The sequence below is a fragment of the Stigmatopora nigra genome, chromosome 1 (assembly GCF_051989575.1).
Source record: "Stigmatopora nigra isolate UIUO_SnigA chromosome 1, RoL_Snig_1.1, whole genome shotgun sequence".
Lineage (NCBI taxonomy): Eukaryota > Metazoa > Chordata > Actinopteri > Syngnathiformes > Syngnathidae > Stigmatopora > Stigmatopora nigra.
This window is the reverse complement of record NC_135508.1, coordinates 8604886-8620591: the sequence shown is the minus strand read 5'-3', so window position 1 is coordinate 8620591 and position 15706 is coordinate 8604886. Positions and strand designations below refer to the sequence as shown.

At 41.8% G+C, this 15706-nt stretch overlaps 2 protein-coding genes across 2 annotated transcripts; both read left to right on the top strand.

Moving 5' to 3' along the window:
• The first annotated feature begins 494 nt into the window (after nucleotides 1-494).
• On the top strand, nucleotides 495-6459 carry alx3 (ALX homeobox 3). The gene is made up of 4 exons (XM_077723967.1): nucleotides 495-1000; nucleotides 3732-4021; nucleotides 4712-4837; nucleotides 5227-6459. The coding sequence occupies exons 1-4, from the start codon at nucleotides 634-636 to the stop codon at nucleotides 5566-5568; spliced, it is 1125 nt and encodes a 374-aa protein (XP_077580093.1). The 5' UTR covers nucleotides 495-633; the 3' UTR covers nucleotides 5569-6459.
• Nucleotides 6460-8427: 1968 nt separating this feature from the next.
• On the top strand, nucleotides 8428-14297 carry rbm15 (RNA binding motif protein 15). The gene has a single exon (XM_077710916.1). It carries the CDS (start codon nucleotides 8583-8585, stop codon nucleotides 11133-11135), a length of 2553 nt encoding a protein of 850 aa, XP_077567042.1. The 5' UTR covers nucleotides 8428-8582; the 3' UTR covers nucleotides 11136-14297.
• The last annotated feature ends 1409 nt before the right edge of the window (nucleotides 14298-15706 follow it).

Below are 15706 nucleotides of genomic sequence, written 5' to 3'. Positions count from 1 at the left end.
AGATCATATCTTGTTTGCGATGAATTTGTACATTAAAATCTAAATTAATGTCATTGAAAATGAAATAAAGCAAAATAACATTTTTTTGTATTAAATGAACTCATTTTATGTTGGAAGGAGGACGTCAATGATAAATTTGGCAAGGATTTGGAATTGTTTTCATGCAATTTTCATGCATAAAATGAGAATGTAAACCACTATATCGGTATTTTTGCCCCTTTTGAATCAGAAACTTAGAGAAATGTCGAATTGTAGAAAAAACGCCGCTTAATGAATTCGGAAACACTCAAGCGTAGATTTCAACAAGGGGAAAATTATATGTTTTGATATTTTAAAACAACGTGAATGTGCATCATGAAAGGGATTCTGGTCGAATATGCTTGAAAAAAAGAGGACTGTACTGTCCAAACTGTTGTCATGTCCCATTTCTGAGTTTATGTATAACGTCATCTGAAGTGGGAATTAAATGTGATTAAATATTTGGCGGATTACAACACACACGTCCATACATACATACATACTACATATAGTCACCCATGCAGAGTTGAGGGCTTTTAGTGTGTGATCACTTAAATCCCACCCACCCACTCACTCACTCAGTCAAAGTTTGGAAGGAGTGAAAAAAAGGAAAAAATGACGCAGACGTTGAGGCTTCCTCAGCCTCCGAGCGAGCATGCGACCAGTCGTGCGCGGATGATGGAGACCGAACCGTGTTTGTCATTCCGGCGGACGCCGCCGGCCTCTGGTGCCTCGGCCGCGAGTAGCACGCCGTCCCCGGGCTCTTTCCTGCCCTGCGACGAGCTGCGCAAAGCTGCCTCCGCGCACCGTCTCGGTGCTCCGGTACGAGGCGGCAGCGTGGACAGCTACGCGGCCGTAGCACTACATCGCAACTTCGGGGACTTCTCACCCAATCCGCCGGCTTCGTCGTCCGGAAAACACAACAGACTTTTGGAGACTTTGAACCAGGAGCACAAGGGGAAAACGCCCTATTATGAGGAAAGTAAGTTGGATTCAGTTTCTTTTTCAGCGAAAAAAACAATGTATGCCATTTCTAGGCAATGGCAGTTCAGAATTTACTGTGGAAATATTTTTTTCATCAATTAATGCAAGTTTTAAATTCTGAGGGAGGAACAAGGCATGAAAGTTATAATAAATAAAATGGGATTTCCCTTACAATCAAAGCATTTAAATATAAATGAGTAATCCCACCCAAGATGTAAGTGGTCTTCGTTGAACTCAAACCGAGTGGAAACAGACAACTAAGTCAAAACAATTAAATGTAAATTAAATATGACATATAATTGGACATTTCCTCCAAAATTTACAAACTGACTTAATGAATGTATTGATCTGTTTTATCCTTCATTCACAGATAATCCCATGTACAAATAAGATGTCTTAAAATACTGTAAAATTGCTATTTTACAACACAATAGAGACTTCAAATTCATTTGCACGTCTATGTTTCTCCTTAATGAATCTTGTCCTGCAATATGAGTTTAAAACAACAACAAAATGTCCAATAATGAAAAAAACTTTTCTATTATATAAATAAAACGTAGCACTCATATAAAAACTTTATTCTACTAATGCTTCTAAGATTTTTCCAGTCAGGCCTTACATGTATAGTGCAATTAAAGAAAATGTATATCTTGCAAATTTAGTAAACAGCACCACACTGCCTAAAACAATTAAAACGCATAATTATTGACTAAATACGTGTACATTTATTTCATAGTTTTATCTCTTATTTGAATAAAATCCTTCAAATTAGTAGTCACACATCCATATTTTGCGCGTTTATTTCATTTTTTTGTTTGTTTGTTTGTTTCTCAATATACGCACTAACTATAACATGAACATTTGTTATCACTTGTGCATAGTTCTAGTGAAAATTCCATAAAATATCCTTAGGTGTTTGAGAAAATAATGCTCTCAATTCTCGGTGGTTTTGCTACTGTCGATTATCGCACGATAGGTTAATTATATTTAAAGAAAACTTGTCAATTCCCTCATGCGTTTGATCGTATTCACTGAATTTTTGAGGCATTCTTTTAAGAAGAGAGAGTCGGTTTGCCTATTTACATATTGGGAAATGAGTGATTTATTATGAAAACTTTAGATCCAAGGAGTGATCTTTATTTAACCCACAAATAGATTGTCTAGGTTGCCTTGCACATCTGACAACTGCACATCAATTCCTCACCTTGCAGGAAAAAGCACCTATAGATTGTTTTTAGATCTCATGAAATGTATTGTTATTAGTTGCCATTTTCATTCTCTAAAGTTCTATGAGTAAACAACTACATATATATGAAAACTAAGGTTACACTGTTCAAATATACATCATGAATACTCAAGGAATTTGTCTGCAGCCACAAGCCACTTTGACAAAACCTACATTCAGGACATTACATATAAATATTCAGATATATAAACCTAATTTTCCTAAATTGTTTTGTTCAAAGCATCTCGGATTTAATATTTTCAGCCGAAAATGACTTATATAAGCACAGTTCATAGTATCCAACAGACCACGGAATACGTATTCTTGAATAAAATGTTATCACCAAAATTTTCCAACAAAGAAAATTGTAGTACTTCACACTGTGACTGGGCAAATAAATTAGTTAAAAGGAAATAGACACTTTTAATGACGTACAGTAGAGTAAATATTTGTCCAATTATTGTTATTGCACCCCCCAAAACACATAGCCTCAACGGAGAGAGAATATTTTTTATTGTATGGTTGGAAAGGAAGGTTACTGCCAAATTCAATTAGGAGACAAGCTTGAGTAAATGAGAGCCTGCAGAGGAGTTTTAGTTTGCAACTTGGAGAAATGAAATTCAAAAGTGGTTTCTTGTGGTGACTCAGGAAATCATACAACGCATCATGGCTTGGACCCTATAGCAATAACACAGGATTGATTTTCCAGATATGACCTGAAAATAAACTCCTAAAATACTTCCGCCTACACCAGGCCCCTATTTCGTATATAGAATAATTGACAATACTAGTACACAACACAGGTTTCGGTGTTTCGATTATATTTCCAGGATTTGTTTTAAAATAGCAAACTCTTTTTGAAAGTGTTGTTGCCCAAAAATTACCGTACATCTAATCCGACAGTCAAACTGGAAATATTTAGATCAATAACTGCTTCGTATAAAGAAGTTTTGTTTTATTTTTGTCCACACAGACACGCAGTTATAGGTGATGATTTCAAATATTCACCACGCACCTTAAAAAGACAGGTTAAAAAATGTATGCATATTTGTGAATTTTACATCGTTTTAAACGTTTTCCAATAATTCAGAAGGTGGGTTACACACTGCATGTGGACCAGTTTGCTAAATTCCCAAGCAGTCACGGCGAGGCTAGAATCTAAAGAAACATCAGGGTAAAGCATAATATTTGTACTTGTTGGCGTCCTACTTTTCAGAGGAAACAGTGTGTTCTTTACTTTCTCTGCTTGGGCTGCGTACGTATATAAAATACAAAAAATGAAAACATTATTTTGACGCATCTGTAATATGTAGACAATGTTTTGGTGCCATAGTTTGAGATTCATCTAAACTTATAACTATATTAACATCAGAAACTAAACATTATTGGGGTATGTTTGATTTATTTGAGATTTCTCCGATAAAAGACCACCAATAGATCAAATGTCCTCCTCTCATTCTGATGTCCTCTTGTTTTTCTGTTTGTTTGTTTTTTCACACCTAAGTTCGGGAAAAAGAAGCTCTCAAAAGCCTGGGCTACTCTGGAATGGGAGCCGACTGCTTCGGCAAACTGAAGGATGCAAGCAGCGGTTTGTCGGGCGGCGACTCCGTCGCTGACTCCATCGCCGACTCCATCGATCTGTCGGGCAAGAACAAGAAGCGGCGAAATCGCACCACTTTCAGCACCTTCCAGCTAGAGGAGCTAGAGAAAGTCTTCCAGAAAACGCACTACCCAGACGTATACGCTCGAGAGCAGCTGGCCCTTCGGACCGAGCTCACAGAGGCCAGAGTCCAGGTGTGTGGTGATTTAGAGAAAACCATATCTGACCTTCTTTTGCAGTATGAATAGTTTCCTTTCCCTCTAGATGTAAGAAAATCGATGATAATGATATTATTAAAAACGCATTTTAAATTGGAATGAGCAGAACTACAGACGATTAAAACAGTATAAAAGCTATAGTGATTAAGCTTGTTGTGGTGGTTTGTGTAGATATAATTAGATCATTAGATAATAAATCAATTCTATTAGTTTTCTTCTTTTTACACAAATGCCTTTCTGTAGATGATAGGTCACTCCATATAATATCATACGTATGTCTGTAAGAAAAAGGGGAAAAGCTAACAATAGGGCTGAAAAAATAGCCACATTGTTTTCTTCAAGAAATAATAAGAGGGATTTCTTAAGCAGGTTTTAATTGGGAACTCCTGACATGCAACATTGATAACCCATATGCTTTAATTCAAATGCATTCAAAAATAATTCTACTCGGAAAAAAACTATTTGCTGCAAGTCAAACATTACAACTCACAGTTATATTGCATATAGATATGAGTAACAGGATGGGAAAATTTTTATTTGCTTTAAAAATGCGCTTAATTAAATTTCATGTGCAAATTGAAATGTATAAACAGTACTGGCAGTACAAGGAAACAATAGATGGGAAGTATCTTAAGTTGATATATGTAATATTGATTGTCTTTATAGGTTTGGTTCCAGAACCGTAGAGCCAAATGGAGGAAAAGAGAACGTTACGGGAAGATCCAGGAGGTCCGCAACCACTTCACCACTACCTACGATATTTCTCTCCTCCCCCGCCATGACAGCTACCAGGTGCCGTCCAAATCATTTGCTTTATTTGCTGATAACATTTTTTCACATTATTAATTTGAAATCCAATATCTCTGCAAATGACAATGCTCAGATTGTTTTTTCGTACCACTGGTGTTCATGTGTGTGTGTGTGTGTGAGGTAATGGGAAGCCCATACGACTAGCATGGTCAAAACATGTCGATAGATAAATGCGCTATCAAAGTACTTTCCATAGGATTACATTGTAAATCCATCCCACATTAACGCCATTCACAATATCTATCTAAAAAACAACAAAGCAAGTTATTGCCAGGCAATGTGAGAGATTGTACACCTGTACATGAAAAAAAATCAAACAAAAATGAGAATGAGTGTGTAATTTTAATTTTTGGTGCTTATGTGTCTATTAGATGCAAGGCAATCTGTGGCCAGGGGCTTCGGGAGTTGTCGGCGGTGCATCAGCTCCCGGCTGTGTCCTCGGAGCAGAATCCTTACCTTCCTCCTGCATGGGTGCATACGCTCACCCTCACAGCAACCTGCAGGGTTTTATGGGCATTCCGTCGTCCCCCAGTCACACCCACCACCATCACCACCACCACCACCCGCCGCATCATCCGGCCATCAACGGTCTCTACTCCTTTCACAGTTTTCCGAACATGGAAGCTCCGGAGAACGACTACAAACCGACGGGTCTAATGGCCCTGCGAATGAAAGCCAAAGAGCCGGCCAGTATTCTTTCATGGCCGACATGACCGCCCCGCCGCTTTGAAACCCCCTTACCCTCATATCCTCCCGTAGTGTGCATTAACTGAGCCAAAAGCATACTACATTCCTGCCTGTAGTATGTAGACAGTGAACCGTTATAGTCACATGGGCTGAAAGGGAAAAAGGCACTGAACTAGGTGACAATCCAAGGTTCATTGAATATATTACAGTATTATACCCAAAGCACTTGGAAGCCATTTCAAACTGGATTCACAAGGATATCGATTATAAGAATTAATAAACAAATCCAACAAAATTGAAGGACACTGATGCTAATCTTGCCACTTTGAACCTGCAAAAATGTTTTTGATAATTTCCTGCTGTGCTTTTTTTCTTACATTTATGACTCTATTGTGCATATTTTGATTCTTTTCGGGGGGCGGAAAGAACATGTGTATTACTAGTGGTACCACATGTTGATAACAACAATGTGAGGGCATTGCACAAAATGATAACAAGAATTTAGATGATATGGTTTTCCAGATTTTTTTTTTAAATGTGATTTGGTAAATTTGCAAATGGTGAACTGCAAAGAGGCTGCATTTGCTATATTGTATGTATAAAGTATACACAGGCCCAAATGTATGCAACATTCTTAACAATTGTATTAGCCAACATGGAAATGTCTCAATTGGAAAGTCGACAAGCCAAAGCTCAGCATGGGACACTTGGACCAGAAATAGGAAACACTAATACATTCTTCTCCTAATTCTTAACAGTTGATATCGCCATAATGGGACCATGGAACATTGTAGCGAAACTTTTAATAATTGTATTATTCATTGTTTGATGTCTGTTGTCAATTATAGCAATGGCCAAAAATAAAATGTCTGGTCTGTCTACATCGGCTGTCTTGATAAATGGAGAAGAAAGAAAAGATAAAGAGAACAGCAATAAATTGAGATTCCAAAATTCCCCAAGAGCTGGACAATGGGGATTTTGAGACCTATAAAATAGATCTTTAGTTATTTTTTCTAATGCAGTTTTAACATAAAACGTAAGTGTAATCAACATTCCAGAAGAAAATTGTTTATTTCTATAGGTGGCCAAATATGCTATGATCCCTACATTATGAATAAATCGTACGAATGGCAACATTCCATGGAAGTTTAGTAAGCTAACTCACCCGTTGATACCTATAACACGTTGCCATGTCACAAAAATATAGAGATAAATACAATATGTGTACCAATACAGTGACCAAAACATATTTTATTATAATTTACCAAAGCAAGACTCATTTGTCTTTTTCCTAACTGACAAAAACTCTTCGAATATCCTTTTGAGGCTGAAATATTGTTACAGTTTGGCGCCGTATGCTACTCTGGAAGCGTTTCCTTTTCCTGGATGGAATAAATCATCATTTTAATAAAACTGAAATTTGTTCTAGTCCTTTCAACGAAAAGGAGTTGAAACAAATGCTAATTATATTCAAATAAGTGCTATGAAATGGTCATAGAAGATTGCTGGAAATAAAGTCATGTAGTTTCATGCAACTATACTAGGTTGTAAGTACGTATACAACTGATAATTCTGATATGAACACTATGTCATCATTTAACATAGTTACATATTCTCTTATTAAAACTGTTGTTGTTGACAAGGACTTGATCACATCCATGATACCAGTGTGCATTAACTGCCACTTTCCCCATTTACATCAACAGCAACATGTGTTTCCAATAGAAACGCTTCCACACCCTCTGCTTTAAATTGCAGTCTGTAGGCCACGGTTGGGGTAGAGTACAGCAGCTCTTAGCTGCAGCTATGTTAGGCCGCACGGCCTCTCAGACCCTTCTGATTAAATCCCAGATTGAGTGGAGTAGATAAGAAGGCATGTCAGTGGGGGTAAGAAGATGGCCATCTAAAGAAAAGCTGCAGAAAGAGCAAATGGTGGCTTGACTCAGATTTATTTTTACATGGGATTCAGGGAAAAGCCATCTTGAAATCCTGAAATTGCAATAAATACTAGACATAATATCCCTTACTGTGGGTGGGTAACTTTTTTGGAGGAAAAAAAAGGAAGTTGCTTTGTGAATTTGCAGTTTTGCATGACTAAAAATGTCGGGCTATAAATGGTAATCTATTACAGTCGGGTTGGGTCATGGGGGAGGGGAGGTGTTAATTGGCAAATGTGCTGTCTAAGTAAAGTTGTAGCTGATACATTAAAATACAATTAGTCTATAAAAATGTTTTGAAGTAACAGTCCAAAATAGAATGAATCAAAAATGTTAATTATATTGTATTGTGACATTTATTTGATAACATTTTGCACTGTCAATAAATCATGTTTAGTAAAAAATGTTTAATTAAATTTGTTTATCATTAATTTTCATTCTGGGGTTTCTACTCTTCAAATTGGCCAACTTTCCTGAAATTGCCGTTGTCCTGTCTATGTTTTTCTTGTATCATTAGTTTTTGATGAGTCCATGTAGTAGTGTGTCAGCTCGGACACTGCCACTGTGTGGTGACGGAGTAGCAGTGCACCTCCCTGCAGCATTGTAATAAATACACTTGAGGACTGGTTTTAGAACAGATATGACATACTAGTCACAATATCATAGCAAAAGCATTCATCAAACTTCATTTAATTGCTTTTAATGAAAACAATTAGGTTTCGTTGATTAATGCAAACCCTATTTTGTGCAGTGATCATGTTGTTTTACAATCTGCAATTGGAGCCGTCGTGTTTTCCTTTAATCCTTTTCTGCAAATTGGAGGCGAAGTAAAAATAAAATGGTTTTAAAATGTTCCCATCTTTAGCTTTTGAAGGGGGCTGATTTGATTGACAGGCGCGTTCACGTCCTCCGCCCACTTTTGCAACCAATAGGCTTTCCAGGGGCGGGACAGAGTCAACTCTGGACAAAATGGCGCCCGTCGTTGTTTTGCCGCAGGGCCAGTGATTAACAAGAATTGCTTTCGCCTAAATTCTGCGATCGCTTGCAGAATTGTCGCCAGCAGAAGACCCAGGCGTCCAAGGGTCGACTCCGCTCGGACCGAAATGAAAGGTAAAGAGCGATCGCCGCTGAAAAAACGCTCTCGGGCCTTGGACGACATTCGCGATCGGGGAGGATGCCATCCGAGCAGCAAGAAAATGGGCGCGTTGTCCCTGTCCAGCGGGAGCAACAATAATGGCAAAAGTGACGGGGGCTCCACCAGGAGGAGCCTCCTCGGTGACAAAAGGGATCGGGACTTCGATGGACCTGCTCGCCTGGGAAACAACCACAACTGTCTGCCCGCCGGTTCGGCAAGCAAGAACCACAGCAGCCTGAGCCTCTCGCTGGATTTGGCCGGAGCGAGGAGCGCGTCGCGCGGGGACCAGCGGCTCCCGGCTCTCGGGGCAGAAGGCGAGTACAAAACCCTAAAAATCAGCGACCTGGGCAACCAACTTAGTGACGAGGACGTCGAGGACGGCCTCTTTCACGAATTCAAAAAATTCGGCGACGTGAGCGTCAAGCTGAGCCGTAGCAACGACGAGAGGATAGCCTTCGTCAACTTCCGGAAAGCGGAGGACGCCCGGGCGGCCAAACACGCCAGGGGCCGCCTCGTGCTTTACGACAGGCCGTTGAAGATAGAGGCGGTGTACATTAACAGCTCCAAAAGCCGCTCGCCCGTCGAGCGCACCGAGCGTGGCGAGCGCGACCTCTACGCCGCCGCCCCCAGCCACAGACACTTGCAGCGGTCGCTTTCACCCAGCGGCCTGGGATACCGAGACTACCGCCTGCAGCAGCTGGCCCTGGGCCGACTGCCCCCGCCCCCTCCGCCGCCCCTTCCCAGGGAACTGGAGCGGGACCGGGAGTTCGCCCTGTTCGAGGCTCGAGCTCGGCCGGCTTTCATCGCCGAGCGGGCTGCCTTCCGCGAAGAGGATTTGATATCGCCGGAGGATGACCAGAGAGCAAATCGGACCTTGTTTTTGGGCAACTTGGACACGGGGGTCACCGAGGCTGACCTGAGAAGAGCCTTTGACAGGTTTGGCGTTATCACCGAGGTGGATATCAAAAGGCCTGTAAGAGACCAGACCAGCACGTATGGATTTTTAAAATTTGAGAACCTGGACATGGCTCATCGTGCCAAACTCAGCATGTCTGGGAAAATAGTGGGCTGCAAACCCATCAAGATCGGCTATGGAAAAGCCACGCCCACCACCCGCCTGTGGGTGGGCGGCTTGGGACACTGGGTGCCCCTGAACGCCCTGGCCAGAGAATTTGACCGTTTCGGCACCATCAGGACTATAGACTACAGGAAGGGCGACACTTGGGCTTACATTCAGTATGAAAGCCTGGACGCGGCGCAGGCAGCGTGCACTCACATGCGGGGATTCCCTCTCGGGGGGCCCGAGAGGAGACTCCGTGTGGACTTTGCTGACACGGAGCATCGTTACCAGCAGCAGTTCTTGCAGCCTCTCCCCATGGCGACCTTCGACATGGTGGCCGAGTCGTTCGTCCACCGCAACGCGCAGGAATCTCTGAGGGGCCGAGAACGCAGTCCCCCGCCTATTCACTTCAGGGACCGGGAACTTTTCCCTGGCGCCGAGTGGCCCAATCCGCCGGCTTTCCGAGACCGGGTGCGTACTTCCCCATTTGAGCCCCTGGAGCACTTGGACCGTGAGCGGCGGGCACGCGAGCCCTGGTCTCTGGAGCGGGAGCTGCATGGACGGGAGCCTGCGCGCAAACGCCGCCTTGTGGACGACAGGCGCCATCTCGACTACTCGCCCGACGGCCCCGACAGGACAGCCAGGCGTCGGCGGAACTCTCCGGACGGAAGCCCCGGGGGCAGTAGCCGAGACGGCGGGCGATTCAGTGACCCAGAGCGCCCCTCGCGGAGCGACAGACCCTCCCCCGCGCGTGAGCGTCACGGCAGCCTGGAGCGAGGGACGGAGCGGAGACTCAGGAGCATTTGCGACAAGGCCCCGTCGGGCGGTAACATTTCACTGATCGGCGAACGTAAACGAAAGGCCGGCGAGGGCGGCAAAGGGACGGCCAAGAGAGAGCGCTCCGAGGGCTCGTCCCGAAGTGCGCAGGCGTCCAAATCAGAAAGCGCCAAGCTGACTCTGGCCTGGCAAGGCATGCTGCTGCTGAAGAACAGCAACTTCCCAGCCAACATGCACCTGCTACAGGGGGACCACGGCGTGGCCGGCGAGCTACTCACCGACGGGACCACCGGCAAGCGGGTGTGCGAGCTGAAGATCACCCAACGGCTTCGCCTGGACCAGCCCAAGCTGGACGAGGTTTCTCGGCGCATCAAGGCGGCGGGCCCCGGCGGCTACGCCGTCCTCCTGGCGGTTCCCGGCGGCGGCGGCGAGGACGCGTCGTCCGACCCGGCCGTCTCCACTCAGCGGCCGCTCCGCAACCTGGTGTCCTACCTCAACCAAAAGCAGGCGGCGGGCGTCATCGCTCTGCCCGTGGGGGGGAGTCGGGATAAGGACACCGCGGGGGTCCTTCATGCTTTCCCTCCCTGTGATTTCTCCCAGCAGTTCCTTGATTCCTCTGCCAAAGCTCTGGCCAAAAGCGAAGAAGACTACCTGGTCATGATTGTGGTTCGAGGCGCATCTTAAAACAAGCAAGCTAACCAGTCTGAGAGTATTAAAAAAAAAAAAAAATCAACAACAACAAACTGCTGTCTTTCAGTAACCATTGCATGCTGTGTTTTGCATTTTGGGCTACACTAGTATGGTTCTTGGATGTTGTATCTTGTCATGTTACCCACTAAAACCACAGGCGACTCCTATCTCCCACCGTAGACAAAAAGGGCATGTGATTTATTTTTTTTAATGTGCAAAGATTGTCCGACTAAAAAATTCAACAGAATAATTAAGATATGTAAAAACAAACAATATGGCAAGTCTTGGAGAGGAAGCAAATTGGGGCTATCCGGGAAGTAGACACAATAACATCCCTGAAACTACAAGTGTGTAGAAATTTAGTATTAACTGGACGGTTTTGTGTGATCCTTACTTGTAGTGTGCAATACATATTATTGTGTCTACTACTCCATAAGAAGCGATTAATATGAAAATGTGGACATATATTCACTTTTTATATCCCGTTTAAGGAAAAAAAGGGAATTCGGTTCAATAATCCAACAAATTCATTCATGTCACTTCTCTTCATAATGCCACCCTTAATTTGTTTTCTTTTTTTTCTTTGTCGAACCAAGATTTGTTGAAGAATTAACCCACTCGTAATGACAAGTGCAGGATGATAGGTGGCACACAAGGCCAATTTTTGACTTGGTTGAGTTTTTGGTATTTTGGCTAAAGCCCATTTGAGAATTGACAAGGATTCTTTCCTCAATGTTAGGCAGCAGCAGCACCACAAGAAGGCCATAAGCATAATTCAAATTTTAATGTTTATAGAAAAGTCTGCTTTTACCAACACACACTATAGTATCAACTCTAATCCAATGGTATTGTAACTAAAGTATTTCACGTCTTAGTATGATGGAAAACAAGCAAAATCAAGTGTAGTGATTATATTTCTGATTTTGCAATCTACTCATTTGAGTAAAACAATTTGTTGTTTTATCCACCACTGATGACACTCCAAATAATTAGACTTTTTGTAGAAAATATGTAAGCAAAATATGTGAATTTGCAGAAAATTAATGACCAAATGTGTATTTTTAGATTCCTCTTAATTTTTTTTATAGCACGATGGAAAACATTTTGTCGTTTTAATGATGAGTCACTCACATATTCCTATTTTATCAATAATTGGGTTCCCTATATTTAAGGTTTTACTTAAATCTAGTTTCCTTAATCTTTCTGGTGCATTTGTTCCTCTTAAACATCAATTATATTTGCTGGTCAATTTGATATGAGTTTTTAAAGGTTTGAAAATGGCAGCTAAATTCCAAAATACTGATAAAATCTCACTAACAATACAATATTGAATAAGTTGAGGAGACGAATTACCCATAATACCAATCAGTATCGTTTTGGTAAAGGCAGACAAGATTTGTAATGGGATATGAATGGTCATACTTGTTCTTTTACAATAACAGCAAAAAATAATTTGTTTTAACTCCATACGATATTTTATTTAATCATGTTTAATACAACTGGTTGTGTAATCCATGTGACAGACGAGTATATAACAAAAAAAGATCATGTTTTGTGTTGACATTTTGACTGAAACCCCAAAAGGGTCCATGAAACAATCAGTAAGTAGCGCTCTGTCATTTTATTTCACTTTATAAGAAAATCTGCACCATAACACTAAGCTCTACTTACTGAACTGGTTTGTACAATGGATATAAAAAGTCTACACGCCCCGTTTATGTATACTACCTAATGTGTGACCCCGTAATGTGTTCATAACTAAACCCATTCAAATTCCTGTGAATTATTTAGCACGCATCTGTTAGTTTTAACTCATTCACAACCATTGACAGCAACTTAAAAAAAATCAGTCTATCCTCATGGAACTTTTTAAAGTTGTTAATAGTTTCTCAGAAGCATTTTAATATCATTAACAGCCCTAAACAATGTAATTATTTGACCTAAATCCCTAGTCCAAATGGCAACCATTGATGAAAATGACTTAACTGCTCTTATTTTTTCATTACACCATTTTTTTTCCAAGAAATGCGTGTAGACCTTTTACACCCATTGTACTTTGTCTGGAATCACCCCTGCTTTGAAATGTATTGGCGCATGAGGACTACACTCTACGATGACGACCACTGCCACCTGTTTAACTTGTGTAGCCCCCCAAAAAAAACCCACCCCATGCCCGCACATCCCAGCTCTACATCATGTGATGACTTCCAGTGTAAAGTTTGTACGTGCTGATGTCACGGGGGGAAGAAGGAGCGCGAGCTGTTGACATACCCGCAAAAAGTGCGTCAATAAATTGTTCATTTGAAGGAGAAAGCTTCCACTTTTCTTGGATGGAAGTGAATTGAGGAAAACCAGGAAATTGTCGTGTTTCCCAGGAATTTGAAAAATATTCTTGAGAGAAAGAGTGAAAGCGAGAAAGAAAAAGGGGGAGACCTTTTGCTATTTTGCATAGAGTTTGCCCAGCGTTAATTACATCCAGCGTGCACGGAGGAGTCGTCGGGCAGGAGTTCGCCCCATGCACTCCACGGGGTCCAAGCCTATGTTGCTATAGCGACCCCCGAAGCCCGCCTGCATTGTTGGTGCTTTGTGTCATTTCGTTTGGGGAGGACGATGTTCCGCCGTGGGAATATTGTTTGCTTTGCAAAGGCCACCAGCTTCATCCTCCTCCTCCTCTTCATCATCATCTGCTGCTTTTTCTTACGCCACTGGAAGGAATCCACACAGAGGAACCCTTCAAGCACACGGCCCTCCACCCTGGCGCCATCCATCTTAGTTGTATTTGCGGGTAGAGGTGAAGGAGACGAGACGGTGCCCATCTTGAGGAGTCTAACGCCGTCCCCCTCTTCTCAACAGCCAGGGTGAGTACGAAGGAGGACAACAACGCTGCCCTGCTGGCTCTGTATCACTAGCACAGGCGGCTATGGTAAGTAAATGTAAAGGTTGTCATGGTAACGGGTCCCACTACATGTACATAATCTGCAATTCCACTCGCCACAAGGCCTTAAAACGATACATTGTACGTAGGTGAGCTTGACATTTCAAAAGTGTCATTCCTACCAGTTTTTACTGCCTTCTAGAAACAATAAGTCACTAAAAGAGGGCTAAATTGGGTCAGAATTGAACTACTGCAAACAAACTGTTTACATTCAACGATTTCTTGCTAGTGTCAACAAGTACAGACAGACCTTTTCTCAGCAGAAAATCAAGATAGCAATTTCTTTTTTTTTGTTTATAGGTTTCAGAGCTGTCCACAGTAAACAAAGTGAGAGATATACTATGATCAATTTGTTGGACTTGGGTCGCTTGGGCCTGCGGGGTCAACTCACTCACAATGTAAATAGTTTTCATAGCACAACATCACAATTTGCCACGCATAACCAGAGTTTCAGGGTCCCTGATTGAGTTCCTACAACTCTTGCCAATTAAAGAAGTGCAGGCTATCTAAATTTACAATCTGGCTGTACAAACTGACCACAGGGCTAGGTCAGAATGACCCGTAGATCTTCTTGAGTCTCAAGTGTCAGGACAAGATGCTGATTTTAAAGATGTTAGCTCACTTGTGGTATGTCACCAATGCAATACAAGTACAATTTTTTTTTTTTTTTTTTTTAATCGTTTTGTGTATCCTCTGCTATGGACTTAAATCATTGTGACGATCCCAACGTCTCAGAGTATTTTGGTGACTCACCCTATTGTAACAATCTGAAGTTTATATTCACATTAAATTATTGAGGCACAGTATCATCTGCTAAAATATATTTTGATTGACAAGCAGAACAAACAAAAACGTTCGAATACAGATGACTAGAAAAAAATGACCTCAGTCTAAACAAAGGCTAAATCACAAGTGGATACATTTTCAACAGTGGACATCAATCAAAAGTGAGCACGTTGCCCTTTCACTCTTCATGCAATAACATGAAACTTGTTTGTTTCTTTTTCCATGCTTCCACGTGAAAGCGCCACCTTGTCTACAGACCACCAGACACGCCCAAGTTGCCTCGGTACTGTAAGTAACCTCTCATGTCTTCTCAATGTAAAAAGTTCCTTTTGTCTACAATGTAAAGACCTTTTCATCATGTCTTCAGAGATGCGGTACCTCCAATTGGCTAAAATCAATTGTGCCGCAATTATACGAAACTATTAATTTGTATTCATTTATGGGCAATAGGCCATTAGCTAACGGACTAGTGTTACCCGCAAAACAGGCGCTGTTGCCATTAGAATGGCGAGCGCACTTTAAAGCTGAATTTGGCCTGCATGCCACATTTTACAAATGTGTTCCCCAGTTTCCCCACTTTCTCTATGCAATTATGTATCATGGTCGCTTAAAACAGAAGCTAAAAAGAAAATCTTGGGTATATTTTGCGGCCTGACCCAAACCCAAGTTGTCATTGTTTTTAATTTAAGGCAACTGTAATTATTTTCAATTTTTTTTTCTGTGTACAAACATAATGAAAAGGTCCAAGTTACTGCTTGTACTATCTGGAATAACATCAATAAAATAACTTCAATTAATACAAACTCTGTCCTGATTTAATTTGTTTTGTAATAAACCACACAAG

Coding starts and splice junctions, on each gene's coding strand:
- alx3 (XM_077723967.1), top strand. CDS start 634: ATGACGCAGACGTTGAGGCTTCCTCAGCCTCCGAGCGAGCATGCGACC. Junction 1,001..3,731: donor AACGCCCTATTATGAGGAAA/GTAAGTTGGATT, acceptor TTCACACCTAAG/TTCGGGAAAAAGAAGCTCTC. Junction 4,022..4,711: donor TCACAGAGGCCAGAGTCCAG/GTGTGTGGTGAT, acceptor TTGTCTTTATAG/GTTTGGTTCCAGAACCGTAG.
- rbm15 (XM_077710916.1), top strand. CDS start 8,583: ATGAAAGGTAAAGAGCGATCGCCGCTGAAAAAACGCTCTCGGGCCTTG.